Genomic DNA, 21,776 nt, shown 5'->3' with positions numbered 1-21,776 from the left:
CCTCAAGCCATCCTAGGTGTATATGACATTCTTCTTTCTGACGAATACAATCGGAGTTGTATTAAAAAAGTTGGGGGTAAATATCCATATGTAAAACTTTATCAACTAAAATAACTAGCTTCCAGGTTCCGTCAGACGGCCATATGCATCGATTTACGGTGGAAGAGTGACCCTTGACCTGACGCCAGGGTGGGAATTATACCGTGGCCACGCGGCCATGGCCGCCGTTGCCCTACACTTTGGCCTTCATGCCCCGTGAAAAAAAAATCATCGTACGGCCACAGTGGCCTGTGTGCCCTGGCCCTGTCCAAGTTCCATGTATAAAGCAGAGCATGTGAGCGGAGTGGAGCGGGAGCGAGCAGGGAGCGCGAGCGGGCGGATCTTGGACAGAGCGCAGAGCGGCAATTTCAAAAGGACGGAGCGTCGCCCTATTTCCCGCTCCAGTTTCGCTCCGCTCACACCACGAGTCTGAAGCATGCTCAGTCAAGCCTGACCCTGAATCCATCTGTCTTGCACAGTCATCAACAGTAGACTATTTTCAGTCAAAACTCAGCTCAATAATGGAGTTCAAAAAGTACTTCAAAAAGGAAAATGAGAAGTCATACAGGTGTAGCCTACTATTAATAAGTCGCTCCGGAGTATAAATCGCAACAGTCAAAAAATGCGCCATGAAGAAGAAAAAACACATATAGGCCTAAGTCGCACTGGACTATAAGTCGCATTTATTTAGAAATTTATTTCACAAAAAAAACAATGTTACAGACGGGACAGTTCTCCGTTAGGACGTGAGCGCTCTGAAAGCGGCACTAAAAGACTGCTTTATAAAACTTTCACAGAGACCTCAAACAGAAAGCACAAAGCCTGTCTTTAAATTTAATTTCGTTTTGTATTAATTGTATCTTAATTTTAATCAATGTTTCATCAACCAATTGTCTGGATTTAATAAATTAGAAGTGAATATATTAGAAAATAGATAATCACGACACGAAGGCGCCGGCGAAACTGGAGCTTGTCTCATAAATGAACCGAAACTCAGCGTATAGCCTACTTGCCTCACAGACCTGAGACATATATATAAAGCTTGAAATGTCTACTTTTAAACAGAACAATTCAAAACGAAAGAAAGCAGACTTCTCTCTTATGTAATCCGTATGAAATGTGCATTTCTCTCTGGCGCGTTCACTACTGCGAAGATCGCGAGTCAGCATCTTTCCAGCCGACACAGACATAAAAAAAACTGGTTTATTAGTAAACAATTAAAATGTCTCCTGCTATATTTTACATATTCATAATCATTAATTTTGCCGGTTCGTTGTGACAACTTTTAGGTGCTTTATTGGCAGCAGCGCCACCCTTACATCGCATCAGCACCGAAAACATAGAGATTCTTTTCTTTTGGGGGCATTTTGTTTGTGTTCAGACTTTCTCAGTTGTTTTTAGGCGCGATGTTAGAGGACGCTGCTAATAAAGTTGCTAGTAGGCCCACACATTGGATTCACGTTTATTATTATAGGCTAAAAAAAATACCCCAGTTTTTATGCCGTTCGTATCATTTTATTTTGTTGTATTTATCCGCCACACCTTGAAGGCCGGTCCGTGAAAATATTGTCTGATATTAAACCGATCTGTGGCGCAAAAAAAGCTTGGGACCGCTACAAGTGATAAACATGTAGATTTTTTTCCTTTTTTGGAGCGAGCGGGGGGCGATTTGAGTGGAGCGCGAAGCAAACTGCGTTGAGCGCTGAGTGATAATGATTGTGAGGGTGTATACCTTCTGGATGAAATGGTTCTCTCTCTCACACTCACATGATATAGAGGACTGAATGAATATTTTGAATGCTTTTATTGGCATTTGTGTTGTTTCTGAATGCTTTTATTGGCATTTATGTTGTTTCTATTGTTGTGTGAGGGTGTATACCTTCTGGATGTAATGGCGCTCTCTCTCTCATTAAATTTTTTTTTTTTTATTAAAAAAGTCATAATCCATGTCTTATTCCAAATTAGGATGTTATGGTATCAATCTGAATGGGAAAACCATCGAATTGTACTCAATGGCCTTTGTGCCCTGTCATATGGCCTTGGTGCCCCTAAAAAAAAAGAAAAGGTGGAGGCCAAATGGCCTTGGCCCCTAAAATTACGTAATTCCCACCCTGCCTGACGCATGACGTAATGACAAACGCGGAAGTGCAGAGGATAGAGCAAAACAAAACACCAGTCACGAATTAGAAGTCTAAAACAACCATTTTTAAAGAGAAATGTCGGAGGAGCTTGAGTTTGTTGCCTAGCGCTGTTTGTTTGAACCGCGAGAGGCGTCTAAACTTACGTTACTCCTACATGCTATCTACGTCATACATGCGTCACAAGTTACTCTTGTGGCGCAAGTCGACTTGCATAGTATGCGGTCATATGCCGAAAGCTAGTGCATACACATACATATTGTGTGAGTGCTGGGAGTTTTGTCATCCGTACATGCAGACCGCTGCACTGAGGCAGGGTGCTGTTTATTCTGTGCGAGAGCTTTTTTATACACAGAAGGCCTCGACTCTGAGGTGAGGGGCTGCTTTGATACTGGTCTGTCACTGTGTGTTAGAAGCGTGCAGATCTTACAGGGACAGCAGCCTATCGTAAACATGGATAGTTAAAGGGATAGTTCACCCAAAAATGAAAATTTTGTCATTATTTACTCACTCTCTATGTATCAATTTCTATCTTCTGCTGAACACAAAATAGTATATTTTGAAGAGTGTCGGTTACCAAACAGTTGATGGACCCCATTGACTTCCATAGGAGGAAAAATAATACTATGGAAATCAATGGGTCCATCAACTGTTACAGACATTCTTTAAAATATCTTCCTTTGTGTTCAGCAGAAGAAAGAAAATGATAAATGGAGAGTGAGTAAATAATGACAGAATTTTCATGAGTGAACTACCCCTTTAATGTTAATTAATACATTTATTATTGTTATCTTGTTACAGGTCCATCTGATCTGTTAATCTTAGGTCTTATTTTAAAGCTACAATATGTAGCCGATTTGCAATAAAATATCCAAAAATCACTTGCACAGTGTGAGATATTTCCTGCAGTTGTGTACTTACAAAACCATATAGTTCAGTTCAGTTCAGTTCAAGTTCTTTATTCAGTCATGATGTTATTACAGACACAATAATAATCACATCAACAAAATAATAACATTCAATGCTGAATAGGAGCATGAGGAAGACCTAGTCTTATAATTTCATGCCCCTTTTTTCAATAATCTCAACCGACACAAAACAAATGGCTCGCCGTTTTTTATTTATTTATTTGTTTATTTATTTTTATTCCCTCTATCGAGGTGCAATATTACTTCACATCTAAATAATTAATTTCAAATTTGTCAAACATTGGTTCTTATACTTCTCTACCTTCGTATTTTCTAAGTACATTTTTTTTATACATTTTATTGAACTGAACAATCGTGTTACATGATTTTTGCACAATGTCCAAAGAGTTCCATAAATTGATCCCAATTACAAGAAACCCTTTTTGTTTTTGTGAGGTGCGTGAATATGGTACACAAAAATTGCCTTTTCTTCTATTATTACTGTCAGTAATTAGCATGAATTTGTTTTGAATATGTATTGGCACCAAATTATTTTTCACTCTCCACATAATTTGTAGTATTTTAAATTTGACCAACTCTTTAAATTTCAAGGTCTGCAATTTTATAAACAGTTTATTTGTGTGGTCTCGTAAACCTTTGTAAGTCACAATTCTTATCGCTTTCTTCTGCAATAAGAACAGCCTTTCTGTATAACTGGTGCATGCATTACCCCACACTTCGATGCAATATGTTAAATATGGAACAATTAAGGTTAAATATAGAAGCTGTAATGAAGCTTCATCCAATATGTGTTTAACCTTATAAAGAATACCAATATTTTTACTAACTTTACCTTTGATATACTCAATATGAGGCTTCCAACTAAGTTTGCTGTCTAGGATAACTCCCAAAAATGTGATTTCTGAAACACGTTGAATATTTACATCCTCAATAACTAATTTTGGGCATCCCTGTTTTCCCTTATTTCCAAAAACCATATAATTTGTCTTCTCCCAATTTAAAAACAATTTATTACAATCAAACCATTTCTTTAATTCTGTCATTTCCCTTTCAATAATGACCATTAATTCATTTAAATCTGTCCCAGTCTTGAACACTGTTGTGTCATCAGCAAACAACAAAAAATTAATGTCTTTGGAAGCCTCAAATATATCATTAATAAATAATATAAAAAGTTTAGGGCCTATTACAGAACCCTGGGGAATTCCGCATACAACAGTTTTACAGTCCGAGTTATGATTTTTAAATTGAACATATTGGCTTCTATTACTTAAATAACTTTCAAGCCATTTATATGTCTGACCCCTTAATCCATAGTGTTGTAATTTTGTCAACAATAGGTTATGGTTGACGGTGTCAAACGCTTTCTGTAGGTCCAGAAATATACTTACAAAATACTGTTTTTTGTCCATTGCAGCAAGAATTTCTTCAGTTAAATGAATTAGTGCAGCAGCAGTTGATCTATTGGATCGAAATCCGTATTGATAATCAAAAAGTAAATCATTTTTTTCCAAAAATAAATCTAATTTATAAGTAAACCATTTTTCTATTATTTTAGAAAACTGTGAAAGTATTGAAACGGGTCGATAATTATTAAACTCGTGTTTATCTCCTTTTTTAAAAATAGGTATTATCTTCGCAATCTTCATCTTTTGAGGGAAAACACCTGAACTAAAAGAAAGATTGAAAATATAAGTTAAAGGTTGAAGTATGCAATCTATCGTTTTTTTTACAATACTCATATCTATTCCATCACCATCACAAGAAGTTTTAGTTTTACACTTTCTCACAATATCTAAAATTTCAGATTCGGTGACTTCATTGAGAAACATTGACTGTAAAATTCTACTACCTACTGTCGCACTACTACACCATGCAACATGATTGGATTTTTCAAGTCTTTTCGCGATATTAGGTCCGATATTGACAAAGAAGGAATTAAACTCATCTGCAATATCTGTTCCATTATTAATAACCTTTCCTTTGTGCTCAAAATACTCAGGTAAATTTTTACTCTGAGAATTTGGCTTCATAACCTTGTTTAAAATTTTCCAAGTTTCTTTAATATTAGTCTTGTTTTCATATAGTTTGTTTTTATAATAGTCTTTTTTGGCCTGTCGCATTATAGTTATTAACTTATTCTTATATCTTTTATATTTAATTTCATGATTACTAGACTTGTATTTTATAAAGTCTCGGTATAGTTTGTTTTTCTTTTTACAGGCCTTCATGTAACCCGTTGGTTATCCATGGTTTTTTATTGAATTTATTCACTTTACCCATTTTTAAGGGACAATTTTTATTATAAAGTGTTACAAATATATTCAGAAAGACCTCATAAGCATTATTAATATCATCTACAAAAACTTGACTCCAATCTTGGTTAATCAGATCCTTCCTAAATGAGCCTATTTCCTTCTCTGTCCGAATTCGAGTGTGTTTAACTTTATCAACATCACTAATTTTCTTACCAATTTTTAGGCCACAAACAATGAAAACTGGTAAGTGATCACTGCTATCACATAATAGCAGACCACTATGGAAAGTAATGTCAATATTATTGATAAAAATATTATCAATCAATGTTGAAGTTGTCCGTGTCACTCTACTGGGTTGTGATATCACTGGAAACATACCTCTACTGTACATTTCGTTTAAAAAATCATGGGTTACTGTTTTACCTTGTGGGTTCATTAAATCAACATTAACATCACCACATAACCACATGGTCTTATTTAACATTGTACAATCTACAAGTTCAGTGAGTTTATCTTTAAATACTTCTACATTTGAGCCTTGTGCTCTGTACACACAAGCTATAATTACTTTTTGCTTTGTTTCCAACTCAATCTCCACCGCCACACATTCTAGAAGACCTTCAATAGCCACAGACATTCCTTCAACAATCTTACAAGTATATGTTTCTTTAACACACAATGCCACACCTCCTCCTCGTTTTCCCTGTCTGTCAACATGATACAAACTATATCCATCAATTCCCAAATCATAACCTTTGGCCGCATTTAACCATGTTTCAGAAAAAGCGATTATATCAAACTGACTTTTTAATGTATTTAAATAATCTATAATTTTATTAAGGTTTGTATAAAGACTTCTACAATTAAAATGGACAAGTGAAAAATTATTGTCTAGTTTAACATTTAAATTGAATTCGTCTTCACTATAATATTTGCACGGAATTAAATTATGGTTGCGCACATGCCTTTCTGAATCCAAATCTACATCCAAATCATATATTTTATATTCCCCATTTTCTCTCATCTCCAGTGGGTTCAATTGTTCAGCCATAAATCGTTAATCAAATGTTCAAACATAAATACACAAGAACGAACCTCAATGCGCGACAATTCCATTTTTCTTGATGAACCAGCGCCTTTAAAGTAAAAACTGAAAGTCAGTACCTTGTACACGCGTTCCCCTCTTGGATTCATTGTCCCAACCATAATCTTGATCCGTAGCCAATACAAACCCCCCTGAGCCTTTAGCATGTAGCTCCAGTTAGATGCTTATTTTCCAACAATGATTTAACAGCGCCTACAAAGTCGCACATCGACGTTTTCCTTCTGCGCGGACTGACAGTTTGCCAACCAGCTGCACATAGCGTTGTCTCCAAGTCTGGTTCCTCCGCAGGTAGATCCATTGTGATGCCGAACTCAGGTAGGCCTCGCACAGCAGCCGCTGGGTTTTCAAAGATCTTGGCATTACCGTCTTCACAGAAGATTTTCAATTTGGCAGGGAATAATATGCGGTGTTTGATCTTCCTCTCGCGCAGCACTTTACGCACACCGTTGTATTTCACCCTTTCCTTGAAGACAGCTGGAGTAAAATCTTCGTCAAAGTAGATCCTGTTACCATTCACTTGTACGATTTTCTTCATCCACGCCGCCTTAAGCACACTCTGTTTTGTAGCAAAACTTTGAAATAACACCATAATAGACCGGGGACGCTCGTATTGCCCAGTCCGCTTTGGCACGAATATCCTGTGCGCACGCTCAATGCGAAGCTCTATGGTGACACCAAGTTGTTCCCGAATCAGATTCGACACAAAATCAATCATATTATTTCCCTCACTTTTCTCGGGCACTGAGTAAATCCTGATATTATTCCTTCTTGAGCGGCTTTCCAAATCTTCACATTTTTCTTTAAGTAAAGTCTGTTGCTGTAACATGTGAATCATTACTCGCGTAATGTTCCTCTCATTATCCTCGCTATCAGACAGCCTATCCTCAGCGGCGTCCATTCTTTTTTTAATATCTCCAAGTTCATTTCGTAAATCACTCACTTCTTTCCTCAGTGCCACAAAATTCCCCGACGTCTCATTACGAAATGCTCTTATTTCCTTAAGTATTTCAGCCATACCAAACGCGGCTGCGTTGCTTTCCTCAGTCCCATTGTCTGGGTCAATTTGTTTAGTTTTACTTTTTGGCTTTGTCATTCTCAGTTTTTCAGGTCAAAGCCCTTTAGTGGGATGTTCTTCTAGTGAAAGCACCACGATTTTTTTCCCAAAGAAAACAGTTATAGTCACAGTATTCACTTCAGTTTAAACAGAGTCATTTACCAACCATATGCTCCGACGGCCATTTTTATATGTGGTTTGAATTAAAGATTTTTAATTTCAGAGAAATTCCAATTTTAAATAATGGTTCGTCCATGTTCAATGACGTAATATCCGTGTTATCCCTGGTTTCCGTTCATACCGTCGTGGAGACGTGGACAACTGCGTTATGTCTAGCGGCGCGCTCACGCTGTTGCTGTTTCGTTCAAACATTATGGACCATGGCAAGCAGACTTTGGGACAAAAGCAGAAATAAAATGAAGATCAATACCGACAAGGCGTTTTCAAGATGCCGAGAGCTCCACGTCCATGACAAACTTAGACTTGACAGAGCTTCACGAGTCACGACTTGACAGAGTAGCCGCTCTTTCATGTACTTTATTAGACAGCTGAGCAAATGTACATAAAACTAATCAATGTTATATAGCTCAACATGATGAAATGTTAGAATATGATCAGTATGTTATTCTAATGTTGATCTAGCTCACTGCTAGCCTGGTCCTACCAGACTCTCATACATTTCATTTGTACAGAGAGTCTGGCCACTCTCCATTGACAAGCGTTAACTTCCTTGAAGGCGGGTACTCTGGTGAAGTTTAAAACTATTGGATCTGCCCAGAGCCACTCTGGATCTGCCATAACCAATCGCTAACGTTTGGTCGTGACGTAATCCCACAACTCAAACTAGCGCACGACCTCAACGTCATCGTTCTCAGCCACTCCCTCTGATCGCTGATTGGACCGCCAAAAATTTGGCTGGAGAAAATCCAAGAATATACCGCAAACCCAGACGGAGTACTGAAGGAAAATGAAAATTGAGGCTAGCTTACTGCTAGTCTCATACAGACAAACTAACGCATAGAATAACATTATAATTTTAACACACTCAAATGCAGTTTAGTGTAGACCAAGTGAAACAGCGCTGCGTTCCCTCACAAGTTTCATTCGTCTAATAAACTGCCCTGTGTGAGTAGTAATTCAGCACTTGTGGGTAAGTTAGTTCGGTAGAATGAAATGTCCTCATTCCTTTATATCCGCGGGACTCGAGTGTGGCGCTGATATCTGTCTCTCATTAGCACTCGCGCTCTGCTTCATTCCACAGTCATTTTAAAAACATCAATGTATTCACTCATCCATAAACATTATTAGATCCATCATGACGACAAATTCCATAATTCCGCTTATGCGTCATCAACATACGCCTTTGTTATTGTAAGAGGTTAGTGACCCCTAGCGGCAAAAAAATTACATATTGTAGCTTTAAGTATTTCATTTAATAATTTCGTTTTGTAATTAATTTTTTTTTTTTAGAAAAGATAATGTTTATCTAAGGTTAGCTTGGGTTTGCTACTGTTACAATGTAAAACCGTAGAAGGGTAAAAACATGCCAGACACACACTGATGTAAGCAACACAGCTACAACTAATAAAATTGATAATGGGTGTGTTTTGTACAGTAGTCTGTGAATAATCAAGTATTGACAATAGTCACTCATATTAGTGGCACCATGGGCCCTGCTGGGAGCCAGGGGACCTATCTGTGATGTCATATCATGGTGGTTGTCACATTACAAAAATAATAGCTTCCTACATAATGTTTATACCACAGCGACTCTCTGCGGCAACCCGGGAGGAAAAAAGTATACTTGAATGCACAAAAAAAATAAAAATAAAATACAAAGCAAGTACATTTTGTAGTAGGCTACATTCTTATTTTTGTGCTAAATAAAATTCATTATTATTATTTAATAATAATACAATTAATAAGTTATACACTATAAATACACAAATTAAAAGTATATTTCTACTTCAGTAGTACTTCAGTGCACTTGAAAAAGTATACTAAATACCACTAATACTTAAATTGATTTGTAGTGCATTGAAATAAAGTCTACTAGCGCAAAAATATACAGAGGAGTTTTATTACTGTATTTCTTAAAAGTGTGCTTTGAATGCTTTAAAAATAAGTTCAATCTAGACTTTTATATAGTAATCCTAAATTAAAATTAAAATTGACTTATTAAAAATATATTACTAATGTATACTACTAGTTATAAGTACATTTTGCCAAATGTGGTGCTTAAGTACACTAATATAAATGCCCTGATTAGCACTAACACTTAAACTGATTTTAAGTGTAGCCAAAGTAAACCCAAAATACATTTGTATATATATTTGTATACCTGTGCTGCATAGTAATTGTATTGTTTTAGGGCACTTGGCACTTGTGTGCTTTTGTTCCCCCCTCCCCCAGAAGGTCTATGTGGACTTGTGTGGTGTGTGAAGGGATTGTAATTGTACGTCACAATTTTTTTTTTAACAAACTTTCTTCAAAATATCTTCCTTTGTTTTCAACAGAACAACGAAATTTATACAGGTTTGGAACAACCTGAGGGTGAGTAAATTATAACTCTCGTGGCAACAAACTCCAACATTTCTATGCAATACATACATATGTAAAGTATTTTGTATCAACTTGGTGAGCTTGTTTTACATTTGTTCTCGGTATGATGATGATCTATAGCATATTGACTAAACTGCAGTGATTTGCAAGAGAAAAAGCGTCAGTGCTGCAGAATGACCCGCAGGGGTCAGTAATGAACCGAGTCACTAAAAGATCCGAACAACACAGAAGAAACGAGTCGCTCTGATGGAGATTATTGTTGGTCACATAATAAAATGTTGATATTCATCGATTTGTTTCTCAAGGTTTGGGATTTCTGGAGCGGTTTGTCATCTAAGCTCTTTGAGCTGAATATATCCGTGAGAGGCGCATCGGTGCTTTGAGTTTTCGAGCCCGTGAAAATGTCTGTTGTTTTTGTTCCCAAACGACAGCGCGGAAAAGCGCAAATCAACCAGAGGGTTGTTCCATAAAACAAGATTAGAATACAAGCCAGGCTTATTTTTGTTAGTCAGACTTATTGTCGGTGGATTCTGTTTCATAAAGCAAACTTAAAATAGTTCAAACTCAGTTACCCTGGCAACTTATGCTGGGAAACTAGCCTGGTCCAGGGCAGGCTAACTGTCAGGCTAAGCCTCAGCTGTTACACAGATCCTCTAACACTGACCGACAAGAACACAATGATATTACACTGACACTCTCTCATACCATTATTGGACTGTATTAACCACTATTAGTCCAAAAATAAATACACAGTATACAGAAAATCAACTTAAATAAGGCTACAATGATAAATTAGACAATATATGTATATATGTATATATATATATATATATATGGTAAATGGTAAATATATATATATATATATATATATACTGTATATTGATAGATAGGCCTAAATACAATATATATACTACAGGTTTTCTTTTTTTACTGGCTGAATGTTTTGTGCCCAAGATTTAATTAGATTGTTTTAAAGATTTATGAATACATTTCTCTCTGGTTTTGTTTGGCAGCTGTAGTACATGTTTATGATTATTAGAAGAACATTAGAACACAATCTAAAAAAAAAGCTTTTTAAAGCAGAAGTTAAAATCACAAAATAAATAATTACAAAAGCACAGTATAAATTTTAACTGTAAGATGAATCTGAGCTTAGTAATTGACAGTATATTAGCCTACATTTGATTTACCCCATTACAATAGTCCCTTTACAGTTATTGCTATCATAAAAATACACTTTTAGGTTTAAAATTCTAAATAAGGCACATCTAATGTCCAAATAACAAATATTTTAGCATATATATATATATATATATATATATATATATATATATATATATATATATATATATTATGTACTTTATTATGTCTTTCAATTCAAACACATTTAACACAATTATACAAATGGACAGTTCCTTTAAAGACATCATATTTTCCCCCAATAAATATTCCTTATTTTTCCTTCTACTTTTTTTCTTTTGTGATAATACCCACCAACACACATGATTAGAACAATAACCAAAAAGTACATAGTTAGACACGTTTACATATGATTTAAGGGGGAAAAGACAAAAAACAATAAATAAATATTAATACAAATGTAACATTCACATATTTATATCAAACTCTTATAATTACACATTATTCCTAATAGTTATTCAAGTAATATTATTTGAATATCAAATATTCAATATTAAATAAGTAAATAAATAAAATAACAAATAACTAGGCTAGAAATAAAAGGGAGGGTTATATAAAAATTAATGTATTCCTTTATTTTATGGAATATTCTTTGATTTTAGAGTTGCACATATCTTTTCAAAATGTATACATTTGCTCTTAATTTCATGTTATCCTCTCCATAATGTACTTTAGAAACTAAATCTAACCACTCATTTAAAACTGGGGATTCTTGCTTTCTCTAAAAAATTATTTCATTAAAAGCTGTAATACTCAGCATTCTAAATACTAGAAGTTCACTGCAACTTATCCAACATCCTAAAGATAAATGATTATAATTAGAAGATATTTCTAGTGTTATAAAATATCGCATATTAATTTTCCGAGCAAAATGTATATTTTAGTCAGAATTATTGCGCTCCTATATGGCGCGCATGCGCGCAGCAGCGCTCGTTCAATATGAAGATTAGCAGCAAAATGGATACATTTGCATGACTTTCTAACATTTACAGATGGAGAATATAACTGTAAAATGTAAGTTTTGCACTGAGGGGGAAAAATAAACATGTCACAAACGCATAAAACAGCACAAAATATACGCTGTTTGATGGTGGATCGATTTTTAGATTAGATTAGATTAGATTCAACTTTATTGTCATTACACAAGTACAGGTACAAGGCAACGAAATGCAGTTTAGGTCTAACCAGAAGTGCAATAGCAGCAAGTGCAGGATATACAGTGGTTCCATAAGTGCAGAACATGGATATGTACTGAATAAATATAGAGTTGAATACTATTATAAACAAAAATTTACAGATAGATTGTCCTATGAATATAATATACAGATAACTATTACTGTGAACAGAGTTTACAGCTAGATATGTACTGAATATCGTAATATACAGATGGCTATTACTATAAACAGAATGTTTACAGATAGATATGTACTGAATATAATATACAGATGGCTGTTACTATAAACAGAATTTTACAGATAGATATGTACTATGAATATATATACAGATGGCTGTTACTATAAACAGAATGTGAGCATAATATACAGATGGCTATTACTATAAACAGAATTTAACAAATAGATATATGTATAAGTTAGGCTAATGAGCAGTATAACAATGGATTTAAAGTAGTGCAAATAAAGTTTGGACAGAAGCTATCCGAGTGAAAGTGCAGTGGAAAGTAATTGCATATTACAGTTAAGGTACGATATTGCAATGTATATATAAACAGTCGGTACTGTAAATAAACAGTCGGCAGTGCAAATTGAGCATATTCCAGTCAAGGTAGTAGTGCAAGATGCATATGTAAACAGTTGTTACTGTAATAACAGTCAGCAGTGCAAATGAACATTATAGTATTGCAAATAACAAAATGGAGGCAGGTGTGAGGAGGGAGAGGAGAGTCAATCAGTATATGAGGGGAGTGGGATCAATGAGGGTTAGAGTTTAATAAAGAGACAGCTCTGGGGAAAAAACTGTTCTTTAGTCTGCTGGTCCTGGTCCGGAGGCACCTGAAACGCCTGCCGGAGGGCAGGAGAGAAAACAGTCTGTGGGCTGGGTGAGAGGAGTCCTTAAGGATGCTGCGAGCTCGATGCAGACAGCGTTTCCTCTGGATGTGCTCGATGGCAGGTAGTGGAGTCCCAGTGATGCGCTGGGCGGTTTTCACCACCCGCTGCAGTGCCTTGCGCTCTGCAACAGAACAGCTCCCATACCACACTGTAGCACAGTTGGTCAGGATGCTTTCTATTGCACAGCGATAGAAGTTCACCAGGATAGTGGAGGAAAGCTGATTCTTCCTCAGTGTCCTCAGGAAGAAAAGGCGCTGGTGAGCCTTCTTGACCAGGCTGGAGGTGTTGGTTGTCCAGGTCATGTCCGCCGAGATGTGGATCCCCAGGAACTTGAAACTGGAGACACGCTCAACAGCCATTCCATTGATGTGGATGGTGTCGTGTGTGCCTCTTGACACTTTCCTGAAGTCCACGATGAGCTCCTTCGTTTTGGTGGTGTTGAGGAGCTGGTTATTTTCGGTGCACCATGTGGCCAGGTGCTTGATCTCCTCCCTATAGGCAGTCTCATCGTTGTTGCTGATGAGACCAATCACCGTAGTGTCGTCCGCAAACTTGACGATGGAATTAGATCCGTACACAGGCTTGCAGTCGGAGGTGAAGAGGGAGTAGAGGAACGGATTTAGCACACAGCCCTGTGGTACACCAGTGTTGAGTGTGATGGATGTGGAGCAGTTGGAGCCTGATCGAACATTCTGGGGTCTGTTGGTCAAGAAGTCCAAAATCCAGTTGCACATGGAGGTGTTGAAGCCCAGGTCTCCAAGTTTGGCTATTAACTTAGTTGGGATGACAGTGTTGAATGCTGAGCTGAAGTCAACAAACAGCATGCGTGCATAAGTGTTCTTATTGTCCAGATGTGTGAGCACAGAGTGCAGTGCCATGGAGACTGCATCCTCTGTGCTCCTATTGCTACGGTAGGCAAACTGGTGTGAGTCCAATGTGGATGGTAGAGAGTCTTTTAGGTGTGCCAGGACCAGCCGCTCAAAGCACTTCATTACGATGGGTGTGAGTGCTACAGGGCGGTAGTCATTAAGGCACTTCGGGCTGGAGTGTTTTGGCACTGGCACAATGGAAGTGCATTTAAAGCATGTTGGTACAGCTGCTTGGGCAAGAGACAGGTTGAAAATGTCTGTAAAAACCCCAGCGAGCTGCTCCGCACATGCCCTGAGTACGCGTCCAGGGATGTTGTCTGGTCCAGCAGCCTTGTGCGCGCTGATCCTGCTCAGTGCATTGCAGACATCTGTGGAGGAGAGTGTGATCGGTGGGTGGTCAGCTGAGGATTTGAGCTTGGTGGCAGTTTCTCTGTTGTCTCTTTCAAAGCGAGCATAAAAGTCATTTAGCTCGTTCAGGAAGTTGGCATCAGTGGCTGCGGGGGTGGAGTGAGAGGGTTTGTAGTCACTGATGGCCTGAATGCCCTGCCACATGCGCCGAGGGTCAGCGTTGGAAAAGTGTCCCTCTATCTTAAGCTTGTAGCAGTGCTTGGCCTCTTTGATGCCCCTTTTCAGATTTGCTCTGGATGTGCTATAGGCTTGTGCATCTCCTGATCTGAAGGCAGTATTGCGTGTCTTCAATAGGAGTCGCACTTCCCTGTTCATCCATGGCTTCTGATTTGGGTATGTGGTGATCTGCTTCTGGGTTGTAACACTGTCAATGGTGGTATTAATATAATCCAGTACAGAGGAGGTGTAGCAGTCAATGTCCGTGTGAGAGCCACTGGTGGCTTGAGAAGCAAACATACTCCAGTCTGTGTGTAGAAACCTTTCCTGGAGTGAGAAATCTGCCCCCGCAGGCCACACCTTGATGGTCTTCACTGATGGCTTCACGCGATTGATCAGAGGTGCATATTTGGGGGTGAGGAACAAAGAAAGGTGATCTGACTGTCCCAAGTGGGGGAGGGGTGTCGCGACGTAAGCTTCAGCCATGTTTGTGTAAACATGGTCTAAGGTTTTGTTTCCTCTGGTGTGACAGGAAACATGCTGGTGAAATTTCGGTAGCACTGACTTTAAGTTTGAATGATTAAAATCACCCGCAACAATAAACGCAGCTTCCGGGTGAACGGTCTGTTGTTTACTGATGGCTGCGTGAAGTTCTTTCATAGCAAACTTGGCATCAGCATCCGGGGGAATATAGGCTGCAGTTATAATAGTGGAAGTGAACTCCCGCGGTAGATAAAACGGTCTACATTTAACCATGAGAAACTCAAGGTTAGCTGAACAATGTCTCCCAACAATAGCAGAGTTTGTGCACCAAGCTTTGTTAATGTAAATGCACAATCCACCACCTCTGGTCTTACCGGAGCCATCTAATGTTCTATCCGCCCGGAATGTATGGCGTCCCGCTAGCTCAATAGCGTTGTCCGGTATTCCGCTGTTTAACCATGTTTCCGTGAAAATTAGAACATTACAGTTCAAAAGTCTCTTGCTGTATGTGATGTTGAGTCGAATCTCCTCCATTTTGTTCAACAGCGACCGTACATTGGCAAGGAAAATGCTGGGTAAAGAGAGCCGGTGTGGTGTTAGCTTTAGCTTAGCTCTTAGTCCTCCGCGCTTCCCCCGCCTTTGTTTACGATCTCGCCGGCGCCTGCGAGCACTTCCGCCCGGCCGGGCAGAGTGCATAGCCTCGGGTGATCTGGCGATCTCAGGAAGGAGTCGAAGGTTGTCCATAAAACTGTCGGAAATTCGCAAACCAATATCCAAAAGCTCACCTTGGGTGTACGATGTTAAGGCACAACTGTTCTGGACGAACAGACCCGAAATGAGCAAGAAAAATACTGCTAAATTACAGAATCTGGAGAGACCGCGAGCCTCGCGATGTACTCGCGCCGCCATCTTGGATCTTTGGATTTGATCTATGATCGACCTCTAGGGCTGCTTCAGAAACGCGTGCACACGCAATTATCTAGACTTGATAAACCTGGATCAAATTAGTGAGATTGGGTGAACTTCAATTACCTTTTATGGAACCACTTTAGCCCCAACTTATTTGTTAGGCTCATTCAAGTCCGGTTTTGGAGTTTAATCCCCGCTTTTCTAAGCATCTTTTATGGAACAACCCTCAGGAGACAATTCAAAGAGTGAGTAAACATTTGAACTCAGTGCTTAATTCGTACACACACACACAGAGAGAGTTCGGTTATTTATGGGAGAAACGACCACTTAGTTTCTATACACGGGTTTCTTGTATACAAACAATACCGGATGCGCGCGCATCCAGGAGGCAGAAAACCGCTAGCTGTTATGCCGAGTTCTGTAAAAGAACATTGTAATTAACGTAGATTTCGCATTGTTTGTAATTTCTTGTTGACTCAATAATAAACTGCAATTTCAGAGTTGGATCTGTTTGTTTGTGTCTCATATTAATATAACATTATGTAAAACGTCCAACTGTTTACGAATCAAAATCCGGATACTGTGATGCATACGAATTATCATGTTAGACTAAGTTAGTAATGTAATAGCCAATGTTAGCAGTGCAGCATCTATTTTAGCCCGAATTTGCTTTTATATAAGTTAACCTTGTTTACGTTACTTTACGACCTGCAACATTTCATGACACATATAACGTTACTTTACTGTAAATCAAAGATTTGACGATGGATTATGTGGGAAGCCATTAGTACCTCCGACCGTGGCGATTATATTAAAAAACGTACTCTCAGCAATGGTGAGATCTTGCCGGATCCCTACGCAATACATGACGATCTTTGGATTGTGGATGACAAGAAGTGGCCAGAAATTGTATGGCCTGATATATATAATTATCTTATTCAGACACCAAGTGTGTATACAAGAGAAATAATTAGAGCGTACAAATCCCTTGATGCATATAACTATGCTATGTGGTCGGTCATGTGCAGCTCGTCAAATTATGAATAGAAAGAATATAACATACAACTTCCTCCTTCTGTCCCACTCTTCCATTCGCCTAGATTTGGAATTACTTACAACACGTATAATTTAAATGAGCAGATAAAACACAACAGATAGGCCTGCATGTAAATAAATTACGCAACAACTCCTTTGGCATTTCGACAACACCACCACTTTGTTACTAGCCTAAACCCTTTACTCCGGTACGAAGACCGCGGGTCTTTTGCCTCATGGTTGCGTGCGCAAGCAGTGATGACGTCGCCGAGAAATCCATGTATAAACGACCTCAGCCATATATGTTTTCAGGACTCACGGAAGTGACGGAACCGTACTGACAACTAACGTTAGTTACGTCATTTATGTGGGTCTCGTATGTGTTGTTGTGTGTTTTTGGTAACTTACGGAGATGCAGATATGAGATAAATTCAATATAAAGATTGATGATCCAGTCAGTTTCTTTCTTTCATCGGAGCTGCTCTCGTCAGTTGTCCGTTGTCCGCGTTCACGCAAGTTTAAAAACATGTTCGTTAAGAAATTTTAAACGATGAATTCGCGCCACTTCTGTTTGCTGCAGTGTGAACGCGAGAGTTCGAGAGTCGCACCTGTTATTAAATAAGTGTGAACGCTGCCGATTTAACATTTACTGATCAAAATTCTAAAGCGAGTAAACTCAATAGGTTTCAAACTATGGTATTGAAATCCCTAGTTTTGATTTTGTTCTCTAAAAAACTGCAATTAAATTAACAAGTTAAGTTAGACAAGGACTTTTTATTGTTGAGAAAAAACACTGCATTTGAAAGAGGAAAAGGGAAAATACAAACTGGTAAGCAAAAGCCTTAATCAGTAAGCCAGATCATATAATATGTTATTTTAAATTGAGTTTAAGAGATTTTATATTATGGGAAAATTAACATGAAAGAATCTAGAAAGTGTTTGAGACATTTGTTCTGGTGAATAAAATGAAATTTGCAATGCAAAACAAAAGAAAAATTCAGAAAAATAAAGAAATATATCTTTCAGTGAAAAGTTTAAATCACATATTATATATATAAAGAGATAGGTACAACCTAAAAGGTTTGTTCACTCAAAAATGAAAATTATCCCATAATTTACTCACCCTCTCAAGCCATCCTAGGTGTATATGACTTTCTTCGTTCAATCGAACACAATCAGAGTTATATTATTTAAAAATATCCTGACTTTCCAAGCTTTATAATGGGAGTGAATGGTACCTGAGATTTTGAAGCCTGAAAAAGCACATCTATCCATCATAAAAGTAATCCATTCGAGGGGTTAATAAAGGCCTTCTGAAGCAAAGCCATGCGTTTTTATAAGAAAAATATCCATCAGGGTTCCCACGGGTCCTTGAAATCCTTGAAAGTTTGTGAATCTGAAAAAAAAAAATCAAGGCCCTGGAAAGTTTTTGAAAATAAACATACATAGAGACAGGTGCTTGAAAGTGCTTGAATTTATTTTGTGCAATAAGTTTTCTGGAAAAAATTCCATATTCACTCCGGTCCCCTAATGTGTTATTTCGCCAACAGTTCATGGCCTATGCATACTACTGTAGCTTGCTTGATTTACACTAGTTAAGTGCATTTACGCGTTACGTTACCAGGGTTTTTCCTGCATAGAGAATTACGAGGCGGCCGCCTCCGTCAAATTTCGTGCCGCCTCCGGCTCTTGACAATAAAAAATAACTAGGGAATCACCGAAAACGTGAGGATGATTCTGTTTTATTTAATTTAATGTAAGTGGTGATTGATAGCCTATAGTTGATAATAATATAGGCCTACCTAACGGTAACAATGTTGCGCTGTTGAGGCTTGCGCAGTTATTTTTAACATATTATAGTTAAGAAACAATATATAGCCTAGGCTACACACGACTAGAGAGCTTTTTTCCTGAATGCCATCAAGATTGAAACCGAGACTGATTTCATAACAGTTCAATAAACAAAAACGTACATTTTAGACGCAATGACTGTTTTTGTTCTGTTTCAGCAGCGAAAAAGTTCCAAACAAAGATCACAGAACCATAGCGCATCTCACACAAACACTTGTTGCATTACTGAATGATTAAGCGTTTTGAACGAATCGGTTGAGTCAAAGATTCAATTACCCATTCTTAAACTGCCTCATTCTGAATAAATCAGCCGTTTGAACGAATCGTTTGAATGAATGACTCGCTCATTAAGACGGTCGCCTGCTGCCTCCTACTGGCGGTTTAGTTTCATAAAGTATCATTCTTTTCAACATTCCTTATTTGTATATTCAAAAATATTCAAAATAATCTAATTTAATACAGTTATAATTTTTCAATGTAAATTATTTAATTTAATTATAAACAGCCTAGTGTCTTATTATTTTAATTGAATATATTGATCAAATTTAAGAATTTGAAATGAAAGATGGAGCATACATTTAAAAAAATTAGGGGGAAAATGCCCTTTATAAAAGGTAAAAAAAAATTAGTGTTTTCAAACGTTTGAAGGGAGTAAAGCCTCTGTTTAGGCTATTAAGGAATTGTGTAATTTTGCCAAAAGAAGAACTTTTATTTTAAATAAATGTTCATTTTAAATCAGCCTACTTCAGTGTGATATGTTACCATATTATCATGCTTAACACTCATTTGAATAATTGTAATGTGATGATCAGATGCAGATATCTAAATCAAAGAATATGGGCGGTTTTGCGGGTGGATTATTTCTTTTTAACAGTGGACTCGGGTGACTCAAAGTGCACCAGATTAATGAATTTATCTTTAAAATGTACAAAATTTTCTTCTGGGGGGGCATGCCCCCAGACCCCCCTAGAGGTACCAAGCTCCACCCACAAAAACGATGTGGGAAACACATTAGGCTATATGATGATCTACAAAAAATACTAATTTAATTATCTTATTATTAAAATACATTATTAGGATTTTACCAAGTCCGCCTCATTTTAAGCCAGGGAAAACCCTGATTACGTTAAGTGTTTCCCGCATGAGGTACTTTGTGTTGTACGCGCGCATGAAACTACCATGGTACCTCATCGTTTGTTGTTGTACACAACAAATGTGTCCCCACATTAAGTCCTTGAATTTGAGGGTATTGGACCTGGAAAGTCCTTGAAAGGTCCTTGAATTTGAAGTTAACCAAGGTGTGGGAACCCTGATCCATATTTATAACTTTATAATGAACTATAATCACTGGCTTCCGGTAACATCCATATGCGAGTCTAGTTCCGGCGGGAGAGTGACCTCTGACCCGACGAATGATGTAGGATTTAGGAGTAGCATAAGCCAAGTAATTCATGTTCAGTGTTTTGCTTTACTTCATCTGCGCTTCTGTGTTCGTCAATAGGGTCAGCGGTTCAGAAAGATGCTTGAAATGGTCATGAACTAAATCACCTTTCTGGTGCAGACCTTTAAAAGTGTATAATATGTAAAGTTTATAAGTGTTTCCTGAAGTTAATCTACTAACTGATTGCCACTGTTTTGCAGCTGCTGGATGAGAACGATCAGCTGGTGAGATGCATCACAGAGTATCTGCAGAAGGGCCGAGCCACCGAGTGTGTTCAGTACGTGTGTTTCATGCACTGTTCTCTTCATATGCTTTAGTGCTTTTAATGAAGTATGTACTTCATCTTCTTCACAGATACCAGCAGATTTTGCACCGGAACATCGTATATTTGGGAACTATAGCTGATGCCGGCGCAGAGATCGTGCCAGAGGAGACGCAGACTTCTGCAAACGACTCAGTCAGTTAGATGTTCTGGTTACAGGAATATTGTAAACGCGTTATAATAAATGTATCATTAACTATTGTCTTGCTCAACAGCTCAGTTGTTTATGTACATTTGAATATGAGTGAATACAAGTGATGTATGTGCCAAATTTAGGTACCAAACGTTATTGCGAACGTTTTCCCACCTGGTTGTTGTTTGGTTATTTATATTATTTTTTTGATCAGAATCCTTAAGAAAACAGAATCCCATTGGCCGAAAGGAATCCCAGATGTCTTTGCTGGGAAACACTGTATTTATGTACATAATTTCATAATATTTATACTTTAATACTATGTATAATGAATATATGAAATGCCATAAATAAAATACCATGTTTAAATCCATTCTGCACAAAATGTAAATCAGATTCCTTTTGAATCCACATGTCATTGAACTACTTCTGGTGTTGTTGTACTGGCCTTCTGACTTTTAACTGCAATAAAGAAAATTGAGAACATGAATTAAAGCTACACTGTGTAGGATTTACTCCCATCTAGCGGTGAAATTGTTTATGACTACCAACTGAATATTACCAGAGAATGTCTAATAACGGGAGAGCTTCCACTCAGTAAACTTCTGGCTTCTGAACTGGTTGCAGTTCCACTCTGGCTCCACATGAGGGCGCTCACAGGCGAGTGCAGAATGAATGGAGGTCTATGGCGCTATATCCATAAAAATCCACTTTTCTCAGGATATAATTTTTTGTCTAGTAATTTGAATGTTGTATTCGAAAGGAGATGCAAAGAAATGACACATTGCTGGGTGTTAGATTTTTTAGAGTCACTTATT

General features: G+C 37.7%; 1 protein-coding gene across 2 annotated transcripts; it reads left to right on the top strand.

Moving 5' to 3' along the window:
- Positions 1 to 10,310: 10,310 nt before the first annotated feature.
- On the top strand, positions 10,311 to 21,453 carry LOC311290793 (SS18-like protein 2). 2 transcript variants are annotated; one of them, XM_084409502.1, is made up of 4 exons: positions 10,311 to 10,540; positions 16,407 to 16,421; positions 20,704 to 20,780; positions 20,858 to 21,453. In XM_084409502.1, exons 1-4 carry the CDS (start codon positions 10,487 to 10,489, stop codon positions 20,967 to 20,969), a joined length of 258 nt encoding a protein of 85 aa, XP_084265628.1. In that variant the 5' UTR covers positions 10,311 to 10,486; the 3' UTR covers positions 20,970 to 21,453. The 2 variants fall into 2 exon arrangements, with proteins under 2 accessions (XP_084265628.1, XP_084265629.1); XM_084409503.1 differs by lacking the exon at positions 16,407 to 16,421 and having other exon boundaries at positions 10,311 to 10,543.
- The last annotated feature ends 323 nt before the right edge of the window (positions 21,454 to 21,776 follow it).

Source organism: Rutilus rutilus (assembly GCF_951802725.1).
Source record: "Rutilus rutilus genome assembly, chromosome: 5".
Taxonomy (NCBI): Eukaryota; Metazoa; Chordata; class Actinopteri; order Cypriniformes; family Leuciscidae; genus Rutilus; species Rutilus rutilus.
This window is presented reverse-complemented; position numbering and strand designations above follow the sequence as displayed.

Excerpts from the sequence above, each read along its gene's own strand:
- LOC311290793 (XM_084409502.1), top strand. The coding sequence starts at position 10,487 with ATGTCTGTTGTTTTTGTTCCCAAACGACAGCGCGGAAAAGCGCAAATC. Across the intron at positions 20,781-20,857 it reads CGAGCCACCGAGTGTGTTCA|ATACCAGCAGATTTTGCACC; the intron begins GTACGTGTGTTT and ends TCTTCTTCACAG.